Source organism: Notechis scutatus, chromosome 5 (assembly GCF_049901735.1).
Source record: "Notechis scutatus isolate UNSWTSFEM ecotype Mainland chromosome 5, rNotScu1.2, whole genome shotgun sequence".
NCBI classification, from domain to species: domain Eukaryota; kingdom Metazoa; phylum Chordata; class Lepidosauria; order Squamata; family Elapidae; genus Notechis; species Notechis scutatus.
Window position 1 is genome coordinate 20077304 of NC_142013.1, and position 23614 is coordinate 20100917.

Sequence of the window (23614 nt, forward strand, 5' to 3'; positions counted from 1 at the left end):
TATCACTCTTCCTGAAAAGGATAAATTAAGGTACTTAATTTTTTAAAAAAAGTTGACTAAGGATTTTGAGAAGCTTTCTCCTTTCCTTCATGGATTCTTTTTCTCAAATGAATCTACCTCCTGAAAAATAAGTTGAAATGTAGTTTATTTTATCATTTACATTTTCTAAAATTTACTTTTTTTTTAATCTGCAGGGATTAGCCCCACCTCCTTCCCCTACACCAAATAAAGAAATGAAGAACAAAGCAGTTCTCTGCAAACCGCTAACGATGACAAAAGCTACCTTCTGTAAACCCCACATGCAAACAAAATCTTGTCAGACAGGTATTTATTTAATACAAGGAACTGTTCTTATGTATGGCGTTCTGTCAGAGTATACAATTACGGTTGGATCACTTTATGAGATGTATGTAGTGGTGGCAAGTAACATTACAAATTGTTTTTCTATTGTAGATGATGACTGGAAAAAAGAATATGTCCCTTTGCCTGTTCCTGTACCTGTATATGTACCTGCTCCTATGCATATGTATAGTCAAACTGTACCAGTTCCTACAACGGTTCCTGTTCCAGTAAGCTAGGTTTCAGTCTATATTTGAATTTCATTTTTCTCTCTCTTGGTTCTATCAGAATGCACCATAGCAGCATTCTTTGTTTGGGAGATGCTGGAATTAATCCTATCCTAGTGTGATTCATCTTGGCTTCAGGTTTGCTACATAACACAGAGCGAACAAAAGGGGGAGGGGCCAGGTCACAAAAAGGGAATCTTTTTTTTTTTTAAAAAGGTATCTCCATGAAGATCATCCCAGGGATGAAATGGTGATCAGGGATTGGCTAAAGCTTTGTGAAGAACATTAAATGCCTGCACGCTAGGCTAGGTGAAGATGTTTATTGTCAAGTCATTATAAACTCGATGCAGCAATTTGTTAATAAGCTGCTGTGAAAAGATTGGTAAAAGATGGAGAGGACCAGTTAAAGCCTCACTCTAAGCATCTTTCTGTTGTGTGTGATTTAAAGAGGAAAAATTAATTAAAAAGAAAAAAATGTAACATGGAGCCTTTATCTCCTGTAAGTGTCTTGCTATTGATAACCCAAACTAGAACACGGGTTTTAAAAATGAGACAATTGTATACCAGAATTGGGATTTTCATTTTAAACCAGTTTATGTTCTCAAAAATACATCCAATTATATTTTACATTTCTTCAGTTGTACCATCTACTCTTGTAAACCATTTTCAAAATTCTTATACCCTTTAAACAATTTAAACAATTTTCAAAATTCTTATACCCTTTATGGCTTTCCCCCAAACATTCATATCTGACTCTGCCTTTACCACTATGCATTATTAGACCATAATATGCAGCTAACGCTAACAGATTCCTATTTTCATATAAGAGCTGTGGTGTGATGGTGCAGTGGTTAGAAGGTAGCATTGTAGGCTAACTCTGTCCACAGCCAGTTTGATCCTGACCAGTTCAAGGTTGATTCAGCCTTCTATACTTCCGAGGTGGGTAAAATGAAGACCCAGATTGTTGGGGCCAATAAGTGACATTTGTAAATCTCTCAGAAAATTCTGAAAGTATTACGGAGCGATATATAAGTTGAAGTGCTATTGTTATTGCTATAAATGCCTGCAACAAGCTAGATGGCGTCAGTTTGTATTTTCTGATATACATATTAGCCCTTTAATTCATAGTTTGCATCTTCACTTCTCTGCATTTTTCATCTACCACTCCACAAGATTAGACTATCATTATTCATATGCAGTATATCAATCCCTTTTCTGTAAGTTTCATAGACTCACAACACATCTATCTGTCTTCTATTCATTTCATTTGTTAATATCATTATTTCTCTTCTACTTCTCATTCTAAATCATGAATAGATCTGCCTATAGCTACTTAGTAGAAATGTCAATCAGAGATTTGGTTAATTGAGGCTTTCACAATACTTTGATTATATTTTTTTATAATTTCAGCAATCAACCGAAGCATCTTGCCAGAGGTAGCATTTCCTGCTTACTTAGATAGTACTGATTAGGCCCAATCTGCCACAAGCATAACTAATGTTTGAACCCATGCATGTTTATGCTATTGTAAGTAGGCTAGGATTCAGAGGGTACTTTTCACACCAAAATGACATCATATCCCATCAATTCAGAGGTGCATGCAATAACAGATATTATTAAATATCATTAAATGCAACAAGGGCTTTATCCAGTTTTTCTCTGCATTTTTTTTTATAACGGCGCTTAGCAAAGTTACAATATTATGATTTATATTCTAGGTTCCAGTTCCAATTTTTCTGCCTACTACGCTGGATAACAGTGAGAAGATACTTGAAGCAATAGTAGAACTAAAAAATAAAAATCCTCCCAGTCCTGAAGAGACTTTGGACTCATTGAATGTAACAGAAGATATTTCTGAAAAAAAAGAGCACGTAGAACCTGCAGAGCTCCAAAGTATGTCTTTAATTTTTGTTTTGCCTATATTGGTGGTCTATAGGTATGTCATTAGTTTTTCTGTCATACTTTGTCCATCTTTGATTTACTTATATAAAACAGTATAATCTTTGCATCAGTCAATTAGCACAGTATACAACAATTTCTGCAATTGCAATACCAGGAAAAGGAAATACATGAAAGAAAGTAGAATGAACTAAAACTTGAGTGACTCAAGTTGAAAATATGAACTAGGTATAAAAAGAAATAGAAACTATTGTTCTGTTTGATTTAGAGAACACATGTGATAAAGAGGCTGAAATTATAGAATGTTTAGCATGAATACAGGGTTATAAGCAAGTTGCTAAATGGAGTAAGAGTGGTACAGGATAGAAGTATGGCATGGGTGAGAATAAATTCAGTGCTTAGTAAATTACTCAACAATGTGCAGAATATAAGACAAAGATGTATAATACACAAAGACATAAGGAATAAGGAATACTTGTGTTAACATTAGAAATGTGTTTGTTGGGAATATGAATTTGTGCATACTTTTTTGTATAACCGCCAGACTGAGATTGATTGATTTATATCAAATGTTAGATAAATTGCATAATGGATTATGGGTCTGAAAGTGAATGTCTTAAAGACCAAGGTAGTGTGTTTAAGAACATAAAATGAAAATGTTACACATAGTAATGAAAAACTGGAGTACCTACTAAAATGTTTATTAAAGATAGGAAGATGGATAAGAGAAAAGTGGTGAGTAGTATGTGGTTTCTTCTAAGGAGTTTATGTTCCTCAGAAGAAGATACAGGAGTGTGCCTCTGCCCTCATTGTTATACAGAAATGAGAAATGAATATGTCATGAAAACACACGCATTAGTTGAACAACGTGGAAATGGATATTTAAGAAATATTTGTGGTAAATCAATAGATGGAGTGAGTGTTATATGAATGTGGATTATTCCAAAAGTGCTTCTTTCCCTCAAAATGAATGTCCCTCCCCCAACAACATTTTGCTTCTAATCCAAGAAGTTACTCTAGTTCTGACTGACTACCTGGGGCGGAATGGAAGGATTTATATTTTTTGCAATCATTGAGGCCACTTGAGGGGTTATCAGTATCCTCAGAATCAGAGTGCAAATGGGTGTTGAGTCTTCTTGGGAAAGTTCCAAATCCTTCTTGCTGAAAGGGCTGTGTTGTAAACAGAAGGGAGATGGAGTCGTATCACTCCTCTGTTGTGGGAGGGATGTTCAGTTTTAACATATATAGCCTCCTTGATTCACTTTTCAAACCAGTGATCGTTCTCTGTCGAGAATGTGAACCTTGCTGACAGTGGTGGGATTCAATTTTTTTTACTACTGTTTACACGCATGGCAGGGGAAGGATAGTGTAAAATCTCCAGTCAGAGGTGGTATTTGCCGGTTCTCCGAACTATCCAAAATTTCCGCTACCAGTTCTCCAGAACTGGTCAGAACCTGCTGAATACCACCTCTGCTTGCTGTCTTCAAAAGAGTGACTGTCATGCCCTTGTTAGAGTTGGACTCTGAGGGAGAGGAGAAACAGCCGACAGGGAGTGGAGGTGTGGCTCCAGAGGTTGTGGAGGAGGCTGGGGAAGGGCAGAGGCCGGCTGGGCAGTCAGAGGAAGAACCAGGCCCATCCTCTCTTCATCCTAGGACATGCAGGGAGGAACGGATAAGGAAACAATTCGGCTTACAAGTGAGGAAGCGGCCCTGATCTCCCTCATTGGTTGCAGCTGGAGAGAATAGTATATAAGAGAGACAGTTAAAACACAGCATTGCCAGAAGCAAAGCGTGTTTTATTTTGGGCTAAAGTTATCTTGGTTGGAGTCCTTCCAACAGACTGCCTTGTTATCTCCTTGAAGTTGGTAATTACTTATCCTAGTCTGTTGTGGAATTTCCTTCATTTTATTTTGATTTGGTTTTTTATTTCACCTTTATCTGCTCATTAAGTTCGGACTGTATTGCTTTCTTTTGAAGACTATTCTTGAATAAGTTTTATCTCCAACTGAGAATTCTTGAACAGTGGGGCCAAGTTGGAGGCATTAAAGGACATTGATTTACGTTTTGGATTTTATTACGTTTGTGTTACACTCCGGGTCATCACAGTGATTCTTGCCTTTCAGTTGCAGATTTACTGCTGAATCCTATCCTGATGAGTTTGTTCACCTGTGTTGTGCCATGCGTTTGTGAAGTGGTTGTTTAGTCCCCAATGTACAGGTCTGCTGCACATATCTCATTGCATTGCACTGCACATACAACAATGCCCTGTTTGTGTCTGGGTGTTTTATTCTTGGGGTGGGCAAGTTTCTGTCTTAATGTATTCCTGAGTTTAAATGTGTGCATATATGTTGAGTTTGTTGAAAATCCTGAGATTTTCCGATATTCCTGAAAAGTATAGAATGATAACGTTGCTCTGTTTTATTGTTCAGTGTTATATATGCAGTGCAAATGCAGCGAGACATGTGCAGACTTGTACACAACCTTCATAAACGCATGGCACAACACATTTAAATCTAGCAGAAAACAACCTGTGCAACCATTGGAACCCGAACAAACTCAGTTAGGACAGTATTGATAATTTTGTTCCTTTCCACTTTTTTTCTGGAAGAAATGACTCAGCATTACTAATAGCAACCCACTCCATCCTAAAGGGATGAAGTCAATAAGGATCTGTTCTTGTATGTAGAGATATGCAGCTGGATACATTCCCACTCTTAGCAAAGGTAAATTCAGATATTATAATGTTTTCCTCCCTTAAATTATAATTTCTTGTATTTGGGATATACTTCTGGATATGAAGTATATCTAGTACAAACTTGGATTTCTTTATGGGAGTATATTTGGTCTGTAAAACTTCGGTATTTCATGATGTCATTATAGGAGCTGTGTAATACAGTTACCAAAATGCACACACATATACTGACAGAGAGAGAAAAATGGATATAGGTATTCAGTCTAATGAACAAAATCTTAAAGTTCTAAAACTCATTTTTATTTGGTTTTGGTATCTCATCAACACTATCTGGGAAGAGGATAATGTATATCAAGGTGCCTGGGAGCATTGTGTTAATTTCTGGTTTTTGAACTTATATATATGAATAAATCACTTCATCTAATTTTCAACAGTCTTGTTGCTTTTTTCATTCTTTTGAAATTCGGTGATTGATTCTTGGATTAATAGACTTTTTTCTTTCCTTAAATATTACAGATCACTTTAACATATAAAGGCCCATTGATATCAGATATTCTTGTATGCTTGCCTGCTTTTGCTGCTTTATGGCTCTAAATCACCTTTATTGAATATTGCATGAATTATACCACAAAGAATGGTGACATATTTGTCTTTATTCAATTATAGATGTAATAATTGAGACGGAATTGCTTAATTCTGTGACAGAAACACAGACAAGCTTGCCTGATGTCCCATATGAGCCAGATCTTGATATCGAGGTTGATTTTCCTAGAGGTTTGTACATTGATTTCTTAAAAGTATAGCATGATTGTTAACTTGCTTTGTGTTTTGAATGATTGTTTTTATATCCCCATGAAAAAAAATCAGGGGGTTTATTATTACAGGTAGTCCTTGACTTACAATCACAGTTGAGCCTCAAATTTCTGTTGCTAAATGAGACAGTTGTTAAGCAAGTTGTGTCCCATTTTATAACAGTTTTGTTGCAATTGTTAAGTGAATCAAGGCAGATGTTAAGTGAATCACGTGGTTGTAAGTGAATCTGGCTTCCCCCATTTACTTTTCTTGTCAGAAGGCAAGTGTGAAGGTCACAAATTGTGATCATGTGACTCCAGGAATGTCAGCTGGTGCTCCATTCAAAATCCAAGAAAGAAATACTTAGACTCCATTAATTAGAGAAAAGATATCTTTTACTGGAAATCAAGTGGTAGCAACAAAAGAATTCTGAATCTGAGAAAAAGAGCGCGTAAATCACATATACAAAGTGATGGCAACGTTCCCACCCCCAATAGTTCAATTAAAAGTTGTGTATATCATCATGTGGGCATCTCCAGGTGGTGATGAGGCCTCTGTCCGTTGACCTTGACATATTTTGATAAAGAGTTGCGGCTGCGCATAACATAGGATAGAAGCCTAAGCAAGAACCTTCCCCTGCCCAACTTATACAGTTCTGTTTTGTAACACCTCCAGCTTGCTTCCCATAACCATATCCCCCCTCCACCCCCCATTACTTATGACAGCCGAAAGATGCAAAGCAAAGGAAGAAAATCTTGAAGGCTAACAAGGACATTGCAACTCTCATAAATATAAACCAGTTGCAAAGCGCCTGAATTCTCCAGAGTGGTGTCGATAGGATCCAGACGTGGGATGACTCTGGTCTGCCTGCTCTTTAGACTGAGTTGTTTAAACTAAGGACACGGCTCCTCACCTATGGTCCCCAGTTTTCAACTCCGTCTACTGCTCAGTCAGACATGTTTTTGACAGCTCTTCCACTTCGGAATTGAAGCCTTTGATATAGGAGTTTTTGGTTACATTTGCGTTTGAGAAGATAGCTGGAAAGAGGGTCAGACAGTAGTCTTTACACAGTGTGAAGTCCTGGGCTCGTATCTGCAGGGTGGGACTGCTGTTTTCAACGCCACCTGACAGCTGTCAGGCGGGACCTGCCATTTTGAGAGCAATCGGTCGTTTCGTAGCCTTCTGGCTATTGGCAGCTCCAGCTCTTTGAAATCCGCGCTTGGAGCTTTCTCTGAAATCAGGTGTCCTTTGGGATGCTGCAATGGTCATAAGTGTGAAAACAATCATAAATCACTTTTTTCACTACCATTACAACTGTGAATGATCACTAAGTGAATGGTTGTAAGTTGAGGACTATCTGCATTAGTTTTTTAACTCAAAATTTTATGCATCTGCAATATTCCAGAGTCCGCCATCAAACAAATGGATAAGCCAATAACTTTTTGAAGGAAAAATAGAGGATCATAGATGCTCCATTCAATCAAGAAATAAAAATAAAACCTAGTGATGACTGCGGCTCAGATCACAAATTTCTTCTTACAAAATGAAAACAAACTTGAGAAAGAAAATAAAACCATCAGAACAACAGTATATGTCAATAGTACTCTATATGTTTAGGCAGTGAAGTAAAGAGAAGATTGATTTATGTATTACATTTGATCAATAGTGTTTTGAGAAAACCCAATTGCCTCTTTAAAGAAATAAAGGATAATAATAAAACGGGCACCACAAATATATTTAAGCAAAAGGTTGAAATTAAGGGAATTCATGCAAAGATGTCCATGAGAAATCCAAAGTCAATAAGAAAGGCAGAGATAAATATAGACAAAATACCTTGGTGCTGAGTCATCACAGGAATATGGGACAATAGTACATTTAGCTGCTAGCTGTTATATAATACTCTAAAAGCTAAATTGCCAAAAGACTAAATTAAGGCAAATTGATGCTTTTCAATTGCAATGCTGTCGGAAATTGGTTTTATTTATTTATTCATTTTATATGCTGCCCAACTCCTAGTGATTCTGCACAAGGCACAAATATGGGAACAAAGAAAATTTAAACCACATAATCTTAAGGGACCTTCATAAACCTTCACCAAAGGCCTGGCAAAGAGCCAGGTCTTCCAAGCCTTCAAAACACAGTAAGATGGGACCATCTGAATCTCCAGGGGAATCTTATTCCAGAGGGCAGCTGCTGCTACAGAGAAAGTACACTTCCAAGACCATGATAGATGACACTGAAAATCACTCAGAGCCACCCCCAAGCCTGCCAGGAAAACACTTTAAATCACAAGAAAAACAAACCAATACTTCCATGAAGTTAAAAACAGACTGCCCATGAAAAAAGTAGTAATGAAACTAAAATTTCAGTGTTTGAGCACATAATACAAAGACAAGTCAATGGAGGTGCTTGGAAAAGTTGAAGACAATTATAAAAGATACTTATAGAAGATAAAGTTGGCTAGGATATTATTATTGACACAAGCTCGAGTTTACAAGAATTCAGACAGTTACTATCAGACAGTTCTCCCATAAGCTGTTCAGAGCATCCAGTGATGGGAAGGTGCTTCAATCTCTTCTAGGAAGGCTGGGCTTAAACTTGAGGACACTCCCCCTCCTCCACAAGACTCCTCCTTAGGGTCCCCAGTTTTAGCTCAGCCTTTCTTCAGACAGGTTGTGTTATTGTTTTCCTGGTCGGAACAGAACACTGGCGATTTAGCTGATTTATTTCTCAGGTCAGGTAAAACCATAGTTTCTGTCACCAACTACCCCCACCACCCCTGGGAACCTCCAAAAGTCATTTCGCTCTTCCCGAGGCTAAAGCCTCATAAACACGGAGACTTATCTTTCCAATCTGCCCTGAAGCTAAAAGCCTCTTTCAGAGACTTGTTTAGGAAATTGTTTAGGTTTCCTAACACACCTAAACAGCACACACCCCAAAATCAAGTTCACCATGGAAACGGAAACAAACAAACAACTACCATTCCTAGATGTACTAATCTACAAAAAAAAAAAAAACAGTTGGCACACTAGGACACACCATATACCAGAAGAAAACACATACCAACCACTACCTCAGCGCCCAATCCCACCACCACCCAGTACAGATAGACTCAGTGTCCAAAACACTAATCGCCAGAACCAAACGCCTGGCAGACAAGACACACATAAAGACTGAACTATGCACCCTAACTAAAGTACTGACAGCTAACGGCTTCCACAAAAGCAAAATCACCGGCTTGATCCACAAAAACACACTGAGACATAATGGAGACCTAGAAGATGAACACACCTATGGAACAGCTGTCCTGCCCTACATAAGAGGTACTACAGACAAAATCAGTAAGATACTACACAGGCATCACATCAAGACTGCCTTCAAAACAGACAGAAAAATAGCAGCCATCCTGAGAAACCCCAAAGATAAAATTGACCTGGAAAACCAAGGCATATACGAAGTCCCCTGTGCATCATGCCCTGCCACATACATTGGACAGACCAATAGAAGAATAAGTACCCGCCTGGATGAACACAAAAATGCAGTAAAAAAGCTGGAACACACTTTCTCACTAGTCCAACACATGAAAGCCACAGGTCATAGCATCGACTTCAATGGCACCAAAACCCTAGCCACTATAGAAAACCCCAGCCACAGAATTATCAGAGAAGCCATAGAGATTGAAAAAAGACCTGAAAGCATGAATAGAAGAGATGATTCCACGAGACTGTCAATTATTTGGAAGCCTGCACTCACAAACAAACAAATCTCCACACCACAAGCCAGGCAAACACCTGGGCACAAACAGATCCCCCCTGATACCTCCAGCTCAAACACACCCCAACCAGGCACCCAGATGAAACCTAGTTTCCTAATAAATGATAGCCGTCCATTTACTTGGAGCCAAGCTGCACTAAAAGCTTCCAATACAGGAACACAATGTTGCCAGCCAATCAAGACAAAAAAAGTCACAAAACAGACAGATATTAGAAACACCAATCAAGCAGAACACAGCAAACTCCAAGACCAATAAACACAGACCAGGACTCCCAACCAATCAGGATGAAGAAAAAACCATTCTGGCACAGCAGTAGGCTAGCCCCAAATTTAAAACTGAAATGGCTGTGAACGTCTGACTCACAGACGAACACAATACAGAAGCCTGATGATGGCAGATGGGATTCTGCGAAACGTTGCTACAACTTTAAAAGCACAACTATAATGACGTGGGAAAATACCCGAACAAAGCTGAATACCATACATTACATACATATATGGAGAGAGAGGGAGGGAGGGAGGGAGAGAGAGAGAGAGAGAGAGAGAGAGAGAGAGAACAAAGCAAAACAGAACAAAGAGACAACATTTGCTAAAGACATCAGGGAACTATTTATTCCAGGATCCCCTGCCCCTTAAGGGAGCAGGCCCCAGGTGTTCTAGCCACCTAATTTCATAGCCTCTTTACATTGCTAATCTATCAAAGGCATTACCATGGCGTGCAACCACAACTCCAGATCTAGACTAACTGCTAAAAATAGAGATAAGTCCACGGAGCCCAAAAAGACCTCTAAGGCAGCAGAGAAAGATGCACGCAGATGCCATCAGGCATTAGAAAGGCAGGTGGAAAAATGTACACAAGCAGCTGCACAACTCACCTCTTCACCACTCATCTTACCCTCTACCTCACAGGCCCAGAACCCTCCAACCGCCTCTCTGGATTTATCCAGAAGGAGCAGCATATCGATACAACCTCTCCAGGAGGCTCTTTCTAACATTCTCTCCCCAAGGAGGGCTCCAGAGGCAACATTCACGCCAACTGCAGCTGGCCTCAGACAAGAGGGGGAACTTCCGGAGGAAATCCCTGCCAACATGAGGGTGTGGATGGAACTAGCTATCCAGAAGGGCATATCAGCAGGCATTCAACAGACTATTCAGGCAAGACGAACACCCTCAGCTTCGGTTTGCGGATCTCTTTCTGAACGATCTCTGGGCATCACGGATCCACATCTTCATCAGGTCCCCCCCCCCCCCCACAGAACTATTGTTGCCTACTGTCAGAGACCCTCAGTACACACAGGATATGGGAGATCAAGGGGATCCAATGGATCAAATGGAGGAGGGGTCGATACACACCATTGACCAGGTATGTCAGAAGTGGATCCGCTAGAAAGGAGGATGTCTGACGATGAAGGCCTCTCACCTGACCTCCCCGTATTTACAGGATTATTCCTCCCACAATTATTTATATCCCTGCTGTTTAAGGCCAAGAACACCACATGGCTGGATAATACGGGTACCCCTCCCCCACCAAATACTCCAGGGGAAGCAGAGGATCTCATATTCTCTCAACCAGTCACTGAGGCAGAGGTTATCCCTGTGCCACACATGTTTTCCAATTTAGTGCAAAAACAATGGGCTGCAGCAGCCTCATACCCCGATCCCACAGGACATGATAAAAAATACTATAATTTTGCACCCGAGTTCTCTAAATTTCTAAACACTCCAAAAGTGGACGAGCCTATCATTGCGCTTGCATCTCCCTCAGCCATCCCAAGTGAAGCTGAAGAGGCTCTCAAGCCTGAGGAAAAGAGGGAGGAACTAGCCCTCTGCAGGGCACACATCTGGGATGCATGGGCCATCAGAGCGGCCACAGCCGCCTCCTTTTTCACCAGATCATCTCTCAGATGGCTCTGCCACCTGAGGGATACCATTCCAGCCTCAAGATGTGGCTGCAGAGTTTTCGGCAGACGCTACCTTCAATGTAGTTACATTTTCCTCTAGGGCCATTGCGTCCCAAATTGTGGCTAGAAGGTTACTTTGGCTCAGGCATTGGCAGGCAGACGTCAAGCACAAGTGGTGCCTTGCCTCAGCTCCGATCTCAGAGAACAAACTATTTGGCAGTGCCTTGAACCCCTCCTAATTGAAACCAGAACCAAAAAGAAAATTCTTCCCTTTCTTTTTCGTCAATCAGAGTCCAGATCACCACAGCCCTTTCGTAGGGGTTCCTTTTGCCTCTTCTACCAACCCTACTATCCAAGATTTCAAAGACAGCCTGGATTCAGACAACAGACAGATAGAATTGAGCCTGGGGACAGATATAGAAGGGGACTCCATCCTAGGAGACAATTTCGAGGAACAGGAACTAGGCCCTTCTGCAGGTCCAAGTAACGACCACAACGAGATTCCCCTTGGTCGCCTAAAAAGGTTTGCTGACAAATGGGACTCCTCTACCACTGACGCATGGGTCAGGAATACAGTACGATTTAGTCTGGCACTGGAGTTCAGCTCCAACCCCCCCGGATTTTTTTATGAAGTCCCCAATTTCCAGGAATGCAGAAAAAAGGTTTCTCATGGACACAGCCATAGCACATCTATTAGAGATCTGGGCCAAAAAACCCATCCCTTCTAATCAAAAATGCCTTAGATTTTATTCGCACCTCTTCGTGGTCCCTAAACTTTCGGGGGGATGGAGGGCAATCCTGGACTTAAAACGTCTAAACCAATATTTAGTTGACCGAAAATTTAAAATGACCACTCTCCAATCCATCTTACTCAGCATCAGAAAAAACGATGTCCTTACCTCCATAGACATCACGGAAGCTTACTTATATATCCCAATTAGGCCCTCACATTTCAAATTCCTTCGTTTCTATTACAACAACGTCCATTATGAATATATTGCTCTCCCATTTGGCCTAGCTTCAGCTCCCAGAACTTTTACAAAGGTCTTGGCTGCCTTGGCAGCATCACTCAGAGATCGGTCCATCCAACTTCAATGCTACTTGGATGACATTCTTATTCTGGCATCTTCCATCAATCAAGCAATTTCAAACACTCTAACTACACTTGTAACCCTACAACAACACGAGTTCTCAATCAATTGGTCAAAAAGTCATTTAACACCCTCTACTAGACTATTCACCTTGGCGCCATCATTGACACCCTGGAACGCAAAGTTTTCCTCTCCCCGACAGACAAGAAAGCATTAGAGATTTGGCTCAACAGGATCAGAACTCTTAGGAAAGTACAACTATGTCTCTTTTCTAAATTGCTCAGAAAAATGATTTCTTGTGTTTCTATTATCCCTTGGGCCCGGTTCCATGCAAGAACCCTGCAGTGGTTCCTGTTGCCATACCAACGTGCTGGGAGAGACGATGCCAAGACTCGCGTAAAAGTTCCATCAACCGTCCTCAGGTCCCTACGATGGTGGACACGACCTGAAATCAACAAGGGATGCCCTTTCAAGAATCACACAGGTCGATTGTTACAATAGACGCCAGTCTAGTGGGATGGGGGCCCCACTTCCAATCACATACAGCGCAAGGCCTTTGGATGGATTCAGAGAAGGCACACAATATCAAATGGCTAGAACTGAGAGCGGTGTACTTGGTACTCTGACAATTCCTCCCACATCTCCATTGCAAACACGTGCTCGTCTTAACAGACAACATAACTACAAAGGCCCATATCAACAAACAAGGGGGCACTCATTCCAATCTACTAATGAGGGAAGCAGAAAGACTATTCCTGTGGGCCGAAATCCATCTTCTCTCTCTAAAGGCAGAGCACATATCTGGAATAGTGAATGTACAAGCGGATTGGCTCAGCAGAGCCATGTTAGACCAATCAGAGTGGCATCTGGACCCCAAGATCTTTCTGGAGGCTACTCGTAGGTTGGGCCAACCGGTTGTCGACCTGTTTGCCTCCCCACTCAATGCATAGCTTCCCCGATTCATTTCTCATTATCCATCGCAGGGAGCGGAGGACGTGAACGCCCTCAAATGTCACTGGCCCACCCGACTGCTATACACCTTTCCTCCCCTCCCTGTGATCCCCAAATTGATTCAGAAGTTGCTGGAAGAAAAAGTGGACCTACTATTAGTGGCTCCTTATTGGCCAAGGCGAGCATGGTTCGTGGACCTGAAGGACCTCTCGACGGTACCACCGTGGAGGATCCCATCATCAGTCATATCGCTGTCTCAAGGCCCAGTGCTACACCTGGACCCACAATGGCTAAACTTAGCCGTATGGAAGTTGAACGGCGATGTCTGAGAGATGAACATCTTTCTATTCAAGTTATTCACACTATTCAGTCAGCTCGACGTCCTTCGATGAACCGAATCTATGAGGCCACCTGGTCTAGCTTCTGCCATTGGTGTCAGAGGTTCAGATCGACCCCACTTCCCCATCACTAGTGCAGTTATTAGAATTTTTATAGGAGGGCCTAAACAAAGGGTTATCACCCAATACTCTGCGGAGACAGGTGGCAGCCCTGGCTTCAGTTATATCTTGGGATGATCTTACCTCCATATCATCACCCTCGCATTTTCACTTTTCTGCGCGGTGCCAAGAACTTGAAGCCCTCGTAGTGCACTGATATCCAACTTGGGACTTAAATAAGGTACTATTGGCCCTTACTACAGGTCCTTTTGAGCCACTAAGGACCACGGCGCTTCGATTTCTAACCCACAAAGTAGTTTTCCTGATAGCAATTACATCTGCCCAAAGAATCTCTGAACTAGCTGCATTATCAGTGCACAAAGACCTCTGCATTTTCCATTTATGTAGAGTGGTTCTCAGACCAGATCCTACTTTCATTCCAAAAGTTAATTCGGCATTCCATAGAACCCAAGAGGTGGTGCTCCCAAATTTTTGCTCATATCCATCACACAGGCTCGAACACCAATGGCACCTCTTGGATGTAAGAAGGGCCTTACGCATAGAGTGCACGGCGCCCTCCAGAAAGACAGAAGCCCTCTTCGTGTCCTTTCAGCCTAACACCCTGGGGCGCAAGGTTTCACCCTCTACCATAGGTAGATGGCTAAGGGCCACCATCGCTAAGTCGTATGACTCTCACTCGATTCCAGTACCCCAAGGCATTACCACTCACTCCACGAGGAGTGCAGCCACCACAGCAGCATGGGTGACCCAAGCTACAATAGAGATTTGCCAAGCTGCAACCTGGGCGTCTCCATCTCCATTTATTCGGAATTATAAAATTGACGTATTTGCTTCTGCTGAGGCTTCATTTGGTAGGCGAGTTCTGCAGCAAGTTATTTCAGAGACAGTTAGGTCTGGAACCCAGACGGAGTCCCTCCCTTAGGACAGTGCCAAGCTTTGGTATGTCCCATCACTGGATGCTCTGAACAGCTCATGGGAGAAAGGGCGTTGGTACTTACCTGATACGCCCGTTCTCTGTGAGCTGTGAAGAGCATCCAGCCCCACCCTTTAATTCCGTCTGGTAGGGGGTCTGTTCCGGCCAGGGTTATTACATAGACTTAAGCATATAGGGTATCAATACCTCGGCTTCGCAAAACTGGGGACGCTAAGGAGGAGTCTCGTGGAGGAGGAGGAGTGTCCTCAAGTTTAAGCCCAGCCTTCCTAGAAGAGACTGAAGCACCTTCCCATCACTGGATGCTCTTCACAGCTCACAGAGAACGGGCCTATCAGGTAAGTACCAACACCCTTTTTGGCAAAATGAGGTTCATGTGGAGCACTGAGAACAGCATCACCTTTGGAAAGAATCAGTTTAGGGAAACTGACTAGAAACATTTTTGCAAAGAAGTTTTATGCATTTATATATGAAAAGACCCAATAATTTAAGTAATTTGTCTGTGCGTGTGCCATACAAAGAGAATAAAAATGGAGTGTATGTCAGATATAATTGATATAAAGTTAATTAAAATAACTAGAATATTCACTTTCATTGTTTTCTACAATTGTTAAAAGTACCTTTGAATCCTGAGTAAAATATATTGTAAAACAAATAATTCATCATTTATAAATATATGTACAAAATGTTTACTTTATCCTTGGTGGTTACACTCTTATATACATATGCAGCAACAGAAGAACTTGACACAGAGAATGAATTTTTGCTACCACCTGTATTTGGAGAAGAATACGAGGAACAGCCAAGACCTCGAAGTAAAAAGAAGGTATAATCTATTTTTGTTATTAGAATGGTAAACACAAGTAGTGTCTTCTTTGGTTGTGTCTTCTTGTGATGGGAGTCTAATAATTGTATCTTGAGGGGCAATGAGACAGGTGATTTGTGCTTGTTGGTATTGTTTTATACACCGTGTGTCTTTCCAAATTTCATAATTTACAGTGTGAAATAGACATTGGCTTTTTGCATACATTCATGAATACAACTAATTTAAGAATCCCAAGCTTCGCTCCCAATGCATGTTTCATAGTTGGTGCCTATGGTTTACTGGTATTTCACCTCTCTTTAAAAGAAAAAGCATCATTGATTGTTCAGTATTAATAAGCACTGTTAATAAACAAAGTCTATTTCGATGGCAGGGACTAAAGAGAAAAGCTGTGTCAGAATACCATTCTCAAGATGATGCCTCTGAGAACTCAGAGTGCAATTTTCCTTTCAAGTATGCATATGGTGTAAATGCATGGAAACATTGGGTAAAAGCTAGGAACTTAGAGGAAGATCTGTCGGTACTAGATGAATTAAAATCAAGTAAGTATCTCATATACCTTTAAGTGTTTAGTTTAAAACATACAGACAATATGCCTAGCAGATAAGACTGTAGAGCTTGGATATGTATTCAGATTTTGTTTTTGTAATGGAGTTGTAAAGGGCACCTTATGTCTTCATCTTCATCAGGTCATTGTATATGGACAATTACTGCAAAGTCACTAAGCATTAAGCGTCGCATAGAAATCAATATTTTAAGTGAAAAGCCCTTGCTAAATGTCTTATGTTTGAAAGAGGTTTTTATGGTGATGTTTGCAATATTTGAATATGTTTATTTTGTACTCATCTGCTGAGTGCTTTATTTATCAATAAGAGACAGCATTACATGATACCCTACATTTCCCACTACAGCAAAGTCGGTAAAATTGAAAGAAGATATTATATCACATACTTCTACTGAGCTAAATTTTGGGCTGGCACACTTTGTAAATGAAGTCCGAAGACCAAACGGAGAAAACTATGCACCTGACAGTATCTATTATTTGTGTCTTGGGATTCAGGAAGTGAGTAATTTAAATATTAGATAATCTGCATGTGGTTGCTATATATTTTTTCAAATAAATGTGATTGACAGAACAGAATTATCGGTTGAAATACTAGCTGCATTTACACTTTCTACAAAGCCATGGTTTAATGCAGAGGTCTCCAAACTTGGCAGCTTTAAGATTTGTGGACTTCAACTCCCAGAACTTCTCAGTTGAAGTCCACAGGTCTTAAAGTTGCCACGTTTGGGGACCCCCTGGTTTAATGTCATGTAGATCAATTGGAACTAACAGAAGCAGGTCCCAGGCTTATGTACTTTTTCTCCTCCTGTTCTTCTACAGGGTGGAGAACTCATATTTACCCTGTTATGCACTCCCAGAATTTCAGCTTTTCATTGCACACTATTTAAGTTTATATCATGGTTTACAAAAACCCTGACCAGTTTTACAACAATGCTCCTTCAAATCATGTGTTTTGAGATTGACGTGCTGCAGGATCCTTGGTATAGAATGAGAGATTGTGTAAAAATCATTCCGTACTTCCTTGAATGAATCCCAAATCCCTCACAAAGATCAAGCCAATTAGTAGTTAAATTAAGGTTGCTTTCTTATGCAATTATTTTTTATATGCATGCAAATGATCAAAAACAGTTTAGCAATCTTATGTTTGAGTATATTAACTTTTATATTCTTCTTTTTCTATAGTACCTGAATGGAAGCAATCGAGAAGATAATATCTTTTTGGATACTAATTATCATACATTTATGCAGGAATTAAATAAAATACTCAGAAGCTGGCAGCCCAGCATACTTCCAGATGGTAATTTATCTTGTTTTTGATATTTTTTGTCTTTGGCTCTATGTTCCTTAAGCAATTCACACCAGAATAATTCATGACTAATTGTTATAAGTTATGTAAAGAATGTTGGGTTTATAAGCATAGTTTAATCTTTAGTTGATTTGTTGGGCTAAGGTACTTGGTCTTAAATATTTCATATGTTTTTCAGATTAATGTAACCCCTTTTTTATTTTCTTAGGTTTTTTAATGTTGGAATTGCTTAGGTCTGTTTCTTTATAAGTCTTTATAAGACTTTTCTTTTTCACCTCTTAGGTTCGATATTTTCTCGAGTTGAGGAGGACTATCTCTGGAAGATTAAACAGCTGGGATCCCATTCTCCAGCTGCTCTTTTAAATACACTATTCTACTTCAACACCAAGTATTTTGGTCTGAAAACAGTGGAGCAGCACTTAAGACTTTCCTTTGGCACTGTTTATAGACATTGGAAGAAGAATCCTCTAACAAAGGAAAGCAAAGCTTGTCTTAGATATCAGGTTTCCTCTCTGTGTGGAACAGATAATGAAGGTATTACAACTTTTTGTCCTGTTGGCAAAGTTATTGGGCTACATTGCTTTGCAAAGCCAGTAGATACTATAGAAAGACACTGGGGCCTCTGTGCTACATGGATATGGTTTTTCTTATTATTCATTAGTCTCTACCTTAAGCAGAGGGCTATATTTTACAAAGCTTCTGGAAAGAAAGTAAAATAATACAAAATAGTGATTCAATATTGATCTTTCTCACACAGAGAAAAAAGGAAAGTGTTTCTGGCAACCCTTCTCCACAGTTTTCAGACTGGAGGTCTCTACCCCAGAGATTAAATTCAGAACCTATTATATATAGACTATCAGTCCTTTTCTGTAGCTAGGCCATAGCAACTTAAGGTTATTGATTTCATTAGATAATCTTATTTTTCTCTTATTGTTTATTCTTTAAATGTCATTCACTTTACTTCTACTTGTCCTTAACTGGGTTCACACATTATACTTTGTCATATGTGATTTGTTTGGTTTTGTGTGATTGTAGCTGGGGTTATAGATTAATTAGTTCAACAAGCCATCCTTAAGTATTGGTGGAATTAAAAACAATTAAGCTAAGTAACTAATTACTAACTTTTGAGGACTGAGATAACAGAATTGTGTGTCAACTTGGGACAGAGACTAATAAATTAGAAGAATACGTTTGGTTTAAATAGCAAATTTAAATGAAATGTAGAAAATCAGATTCTCAGCTTATTCTGTAAGGTAAAGTACTTGTGTGGATAGAGTCTTCATTCAGGAAAGGAAAATAACTGGAACTGGGACTTAGGTTTTTCATCTTTTCCTTGATAAAGCCACAGTTAAAATTACTTCGATGAAGTTGCTGAAAAAATATACTTAACTGAAAAAAAAAGATATTACTGAAAAAATATTCCTGAATCTCCCTTTCAGGTAAGACAGTGATTGCAACATCACAGTATTATAGCTGTTGTTTTTGTTTTTAATTGAGTCCTTTGTGATATAATTTGTCTATTTTTAAAATAAAATCAATGACAAAAATCATATTGTACTATTTTCCTTTTTTAAAAAGAAGATAAAATTACTACTGGAAAAAGGAAGCATGAAGACGATGAGCCAGTATTTGAACAAATGGAAAACATCGCAGATCCTTCTAGATGTCCTGTGAAAATGTTTGAATGCTATTTATCTAGGAGGTATCTTTAAAAAAAAAAAGATTTTAATTGTGTCTGAGTCTATATGTGGACCTTTTTTTCATTGGGTTTTACAATTTTTATCTGTGGGCACTCAGAAACACTCCAAAGGAAAGAAATCTAAAACATATTAATTTTAACATCACTCGTATTCAGCAATAATTCTGCTGAATGATCTTATCTCCCAACATTCTTACATACTGTATTAAATAAAGTGTCCTAGATGTTCACACATCTAGTTACCTGTTTCATGCTTAGCAACTGTATCATGCTTAACAGGCCAAATTTATAATAGTTTGGTGTTCCTCCAGGTTTTGGAGCAAACAAAATCCAGACTAGGCAAGAAGGGTAAGGGTGCAGTACATCATCCCGTCAGCTCTATAGCAGCTCTCAACACTGTTCTCTCTATTGTCCCAGCATCTTCCCTTTCCTCTGCCCTGATTGTCCCAGCATCTTCTCCCTCCAAGGTAGCATATCCCCTTGGTCCATCCTCAGCCTCTGCCATTGGTGATATGCACAGCACATCCAATTGGTATGCTCATCTCAACAGCCACCATTACTGAGGTCCCAGCATCCCTCTAGTCTCCTCTTCTCAGACATTGATGTCCTTGGTTTTCCTTTGCTCCTTAACAGGACCACTTTTGCCAGAGCAAATGTGCCTCTTTTGTTTTGTACACATATCAGTCCCCATCACACAGTCCAAAATACCTGCAACAAGTATATTTCAGTTCAGGCGCAGACCACCTGAAACCAGCTATTATAGGAACAGCAACTTTTGTGTTAATTCTAAGAAGCCCAATATAGGGAGAACTGAACACAGTAGGAAGTTTTTAGTCATAGAACATTATAAGTAAAACAACAGAATAACAGTTGGAAGGGACCTTGGAGGTCTTCTAGTCCAACCCTCTGCTCAGACAGAAAGCCCTATATCATTTATCTATACAGGCAGTCCTTACTTAATACCCATTTTTCAGCAACAGTTTGAAGATACAGCAATACTAATCGAAAGGCATTTAGGCCTGGTCTTTGAAGTTATAGGCATTGTAATGCTCCTGTAGTCACGTGATCAAGTAGGCTGCCCACACTTACAACTTGGGGGTGCCCTTGAACTCTCACCCACAATCTCCACCCCATCTCTTCAGCTGCCTCATACTTTGCTGGGTCTGCCATCCTGTCTTCCACTATCCCGCTAACCTGTACTCCACCATGAATTCCTGTTACCCTGCACTTCTGTTGCTCTGTACAACTGCCGTCCCAATTAACTATCATCCTCTTCTTCCTCCTGCTGCTCACAAGGTGCTCCTGGCCTTTGTGATGAAGCTGTTGGCCTTGCATTGTCTTCCCAAAGCTTCCTTTGAACCAGCAGCTGACTTGTAAAGTTCCAGTTCTAGGCACTCTATGAGCACCGAGAAGAAGACAATGAAGGTCAACTGGGAGTGGTGTAGGGCAGTTGGGATACAGGGCAACAGAATACAGGGTGGCCAAAGGTAGAGATGTGGGGAAATAGGCGTATAGAGGAATTGAAGTAACTGTATTACTTCAGTTACTTCAGTGAGGCAACTGTAGCAGAGCAGAAGAAACATGAGATCCTAGCCTAACAATGACGCAATCCTGACCTAACGACTGCAACCAGGACTACCAAAATTGTCATCACTAACAGTGCAGTCAGGTGATGTTATACTTAAAGCTTAGATGTTATCTAAAGATGTTATCACTTAGCAGTGGAATTTCCAGTTCTAATTAGGGTTGTTAAGCAAGGATTTACAGAAATTTGTACCTCCATCAACACCCAAAATAGTAAAAGAGGAAGTTAAAAAGAAGCAAGGGCTACCTGTATAATAGCAGTATTTTAGAAATCCAGATTGTATGAAGTGAATATTTCATTGATATTTAAAAGTCAATAGCTGCTGTCTGGTAAATAAATATTCCTTCTGCTCTAAACTACTTTATATTATGCTTTAAACCAGGGGTGTCAAAACTGATTTTCTTCGAGGGCCGGATCAGCATTGCCGTTCTTCTCCATGGGCTGGCGGGGGGAGGGTGGAGGAAGAGATAGGATGGATGCTTCCTGCAGCACCCTATCAGCCAAAATGGGGTGCTGGGGGAGGCCCCTCGTGCCCCGTTTTGGCTGGCAGGAGGTCATCCAGGCCAAAAATGGAGTGCAGGGGGCCGTGTGCGGCTCCCCCAATGTCCCGTTTTGGCTGCCAGAGGTACCATATTCCGTTCCTTTGCTATCTGCGTTCCTTTGCTATCTGCGGGCCAGATTGAAGCACCCCGCGGACCGGATTTGGCCCACAGGCCTTGAGTTTGATACCCCTTGCTTTAAACTGATGTTATTACAGTGACTGTATATTTAAAATAATATGTGCCCCTTATTAATTTTGCTCTTGTTTTGTTCCTTTCAGCCCGTCAAATCTCACTCAGAGAATGGACGTGTTCTATTTGCAGCCAGCTTGTCCACTATCTTCGGAGAGTCCCATTTGGTATACTTCCACTTCAGTGGACCGCAATACTTTGGAAAATATGCTTGTACGGGTTCTTTTAGTAAAAGATATTTATGATAAAGACAATTACGAACTGGATGAAGACATAGATTAAACACTTCCCAAATTCAAAGAAACACAACAGCATTAGCTAGTCAAGCTGCTAGATTTTTATTATGGAAAAAAAAAACATTTCAAGTTTACTCTTTGTTTAACATGTTTTGTAGCAGTGTACCCTTTGCTGGGTATTACCATGTATATAATCTGTGAGAGAAAACGGCCATTATTCTGCATAGTGGTTTTAGGATACTTAACAAACCCATTCATTTTTAATTATTATTTATTTGGTTAGATATGTTTGTAACTTTTTACATTGCAAAATTTGAATGAGAATGTGCCATGTGTAATATTCAGGGTGGGGTGGGGTGGGGAGGGTGTCATAGTAAGCAACATCCATATTGCACAACATCACTGTTGCGGAGCTTCCTTGAAAGAGTTGGGGCTTTTAACTGGGATCTGAAATCAGGTAGTTGTGTATGGATAGCACTACTAAAGTTTAGGACTTGCTGTGTATTTCCGAATTTTTTAAATAAATTGTAAACTAATAGGTTTTTTACTCTTAGTTACTGATGCCTTATGAGGTTATCTAGAAAGGTTCCATCTTATGTACCAAAAATAGGAGAGAAAAAAAAGAGAATGCTGTTAATATTGATGTACTGTAATGTGAATCAATGCTGGTGAAAATTAATTTTCTGGGTTGCTCTTATTAAAAAAAAATTCTTAGTATCTTTCCTTGTGACTCTCTGAATTTGAACTTACAAATACAGTGTATTTTACATAAAGAGCACAAGAGGGGAAAATGTATCCATTTGGATTTTGCCCTTCGATAGGATGCATACTGAAAAATTTTGTTTGAAAGTTTACTTAAATTCAAAATATACATCTATCTTACGTTGTTAACATTCTTTATGCTTTTTTCAGTATATTCACAGGAAGGCATATCAAAATATAAATAAAACAAATGCAACAAAAATAAATAGTGTATAGCAGCCAGATAAACCTTAACAGCAATATAACGTAATAATTTTAAATGAAAGAAATAAAAACAGGATTGGCATCAAAAAGATAAGTAGGTGTTGAGAAAGCTCTTTGGGGGACAAAATTCTATAATTTGACATCCACTGCTGGAAATTGCTGTATCTTCATTAGCAGATTACAGCATAAAAATACCTGCAATTCTGTAAATTAAATCCTTATTTTGTTGCCTGTACTTATACATTCATTTCTCTTCACTGTCTACAATCATTGCTCCCCATCACCTGGAATATTTCTTGTGCAGATGTGAGCTATATGAATGGCTGCTGCCGAATTCCGACAAGTTCAGCACAAACGACGCAGCTGCATTTTTTTTGCCTTTTGTAAGTAGTCACCCAGAATTGCCTTGCACAAAGAGAAAGGGGCGCAGAGGCGTACAGCGGTTCTCATGACTTCTCTGTGACTCTGTGGAGTCCAACTGTGGAGAATTCCCAGAGTTTGAAGGATTGGTTTTTCAGGCACCAATGGAAAGGGAAGGGTTGGGGTCCCAGCACATAACCAGTAGAGTATGAGAGTCAAAACAGTCCAGATGATGGTGGCAACCAAAGTCCTCCTCCTTTTTATGAGAGGAAGGGGAGCCATCCTGATT

General features: G+C 40.0%; 1 protein-coding gene across 10 annotated transcripts in view; it reads left to right on the plus strand.

Annotated features, from left to right (window-relative positions):
• ZMYM2 (zinc finger MYM-type containing 2) overlaps window positions 1-23200 on the plus strand; it is an 83103-nt gene extending 59903 nt beyond the window's left edge. For all 10 annotated transcript variants that reach the window (XM_087966243.1, XM_087966246.1, XM_087966245.1 and 7 more), the window contains 11 exons: window positions 195-324; window positions 454-569; window positions 2285-2459; window positions 5823-5930; window positions 15786-15880; window positions 16251-16419; window positions 16789-16940; window positions 17625-17739; window positions 18031-18282; window positions 19327-19450; window positions 21853-23200. In XM_087966243.1, coding sequence (XP_087822369.1) covers window positions 195-324; window positions 454-569; window positions 2285-2459; window positions 5823-5930; window positions 15786-15880; window positions 16251-16419; window positions 16789-16940; window positions 17625-17739; window positions 18031-18282; window positions 19327-19450; window positions 21853-22045 — 1629 coding nt within the window. In that variant the 3' untranslated portion in view covers window positions 22046-23200. The remainder of the gene's footprint in view (window positions 1-194; window positions 325-453; window positions 570-2284; window positions 2460-5822; window positions 5931-15785; window positions 15881-16250; window positions 16420-16788; window positions 16941-17624; window positions 17740-18030; window positions 18283-19326; window positions 19451-21852) is intronic.
• Window positions 23201-23614: the final 414 nt, after the last annotated feature.